This window comes from Emiliania huxleyi (genome assembly GCF_000372725.1).
Source record: "Emiliania huxleyi CCMP1516 unplaced genomic scaffold EMIHUscaffold_6287, whole genome shotgun sequence".
Taxonomy (NCBI): domain Eukaryota; phylum Haptophyta; order Isochrysidales; family Noelaerhabdaceae; genus Emiliania; species Emiliania huxleyi.
This window is the reverse complement of record NW_005197283.1, coordinates 1-1,468: the sequence shown is the minus strand read 5'-3', so window position 1 is coordinate 1,468 and position 1,468 is coordinate 1. Positions and strand designations below refer to the sequence as shown.

The 1,468-nt window shown below is 76.3% G+C and overlaps 1 protein-coding gene across 1 annotated transcript; it reads left to right on the top strand.

Annotated features, from left to right (window-relative positions):
* Positions 1 to 9: 9 nt before the first annotated feature.
* EMIHUDRAFT_124700 (hypothetical protein) lies at positions 10 to 1,056 on the top strand (the record flags this gene model as incomplete). Its single annotated transcript, XM_005763577.1, has 1 exon — positions 10 to 1,056. A coding segment is annotated over one exon (1,047 nt), but the record flags the coding sequence as incomplete, so codon positions are not given.
* Positions 1,057 to 1,468: the final 412 nt, after the last annotated feature.

The following is a 1,468-nucleotide window of genomic DNA, read 5'->3' as shown; positions in this document are numbered from 1 at the left end:
CGAGTGGCGATGGAGGTGACGATGACGGCGGCGGCGGCGACGGCGGCGGCGCCGGCGGCGATGGCGACGGCGGCGGCGGCGATGGTGGCGGCGGCGACGGCGGTGGTGGAGACGGAGGCGGCGTCGGAGGCGGCGGGCTCGGTGGTGGGGGTGAGGGCGGTGGGGGGCTTGCGGGAGGCGGCGACGGCGGCGGGGAGGGCGACGGCCGCAGCGGAGGCGGCGGCGAGGGCGGGGGTGGGCTGGGCGGTGGCGGTGACGGCGGTGGCGATGGCGGTGGCGGCGAGGGTGGTGGCGACGGAGGTGGGGGTGAGGGCGGCGGCGGTGAGGGCGGCGGCGGCGAGGGTGGCGGCGGCGAAGGAGGCGGGCTCGGCGGCGGCGGTGAGGGAGGCGGTGGCGACGGAGGTGGCGGTGAGGGCGGGGGCGGCGACGGCGGTGGCGAGGGCGGCGGTGGCGAGGGAGGCGGCGGGGATGGTGGGGGAGGCGAGGGCGGTGGTGGAGACGGAGGCGGGCTCGGAGGCGGCGGGCTCGGTGGTGGGGGTGAGGGCGGTGGTGGGCTTGGGGGAGGCGGCGACGGCGGCGGCGAGGGCGGCGGCGGCGACGGTGGCGGGGGGCTGGGAGGCGGTGGCGATGGCGGCGGCGGGCTCGGGGGGGGTGGGCTCGGGGGCGGTGGACTCGGAGGCGGTGGCGAGGGCGGTGGAGGCGAGGGAGGTGGCGGGCTGGGCGGGGGTGGGCTCGGAGGTGGCGGCGACGGGGGCGGCGGCGATGGCGGCGGCGGGCTGGGCGGCGGAGGCGACGGGGGTGGCGGGCTTGGGGGCGGCGGCGAGGGCGGCGGCGAGGGCGGTGGCGGCGAGGGCGGCGGCGTTGACGGCGGCGGCGGCGAGGGCGGCGGCGTGGATGGAGGTGATGGCGGCGGCGGCGAGGGCGGCGGCGGCGAGGGCGGCGGTGACGGCGGCGGTGGCCATGGCGGCGGCAAGGGCGGCGGGCTCGGTGGCGGCGGGCTTGGTGGCGGCGGCGAGGGTGGAGGTGGCGTGGGTGGCGGCGGCGATGGCGGAGGTGGTGAGGGCGGCGGCGGCGACGGTGGTGGCGCAAGCGGAGGGCTGTTATGCACCACGATGTAGACGTTTGAGTAGAATACCGCCTGCGGGAGGACCGACTGCGATTGCAGCGCACTTCTTTGTCTTGCTCCCTCGAGCTCAAGATCGAGGTCTGCACCCGTTCTGTTTAGCGCTCTTAGGCAGAGTAGATAGGTTCCCGCTGGCTCATGCGTGTTGAGGGGCGACTCGAAATCGTCCGTGTCTTCCCCTGGGTTGGTCAGAACAAGGTCACTGAGAAGCACATACCTTCCAGACCCGGCCGGTTCCTCTTTTCTCTCCACGCGACCGCCGTGTCTTCGGTGACGCCATCCCATGCGCCATCGACCCGATTCCCAAAGCTGTTTGTGATCGAGAAGGCCGAAGTGTGAATGCCT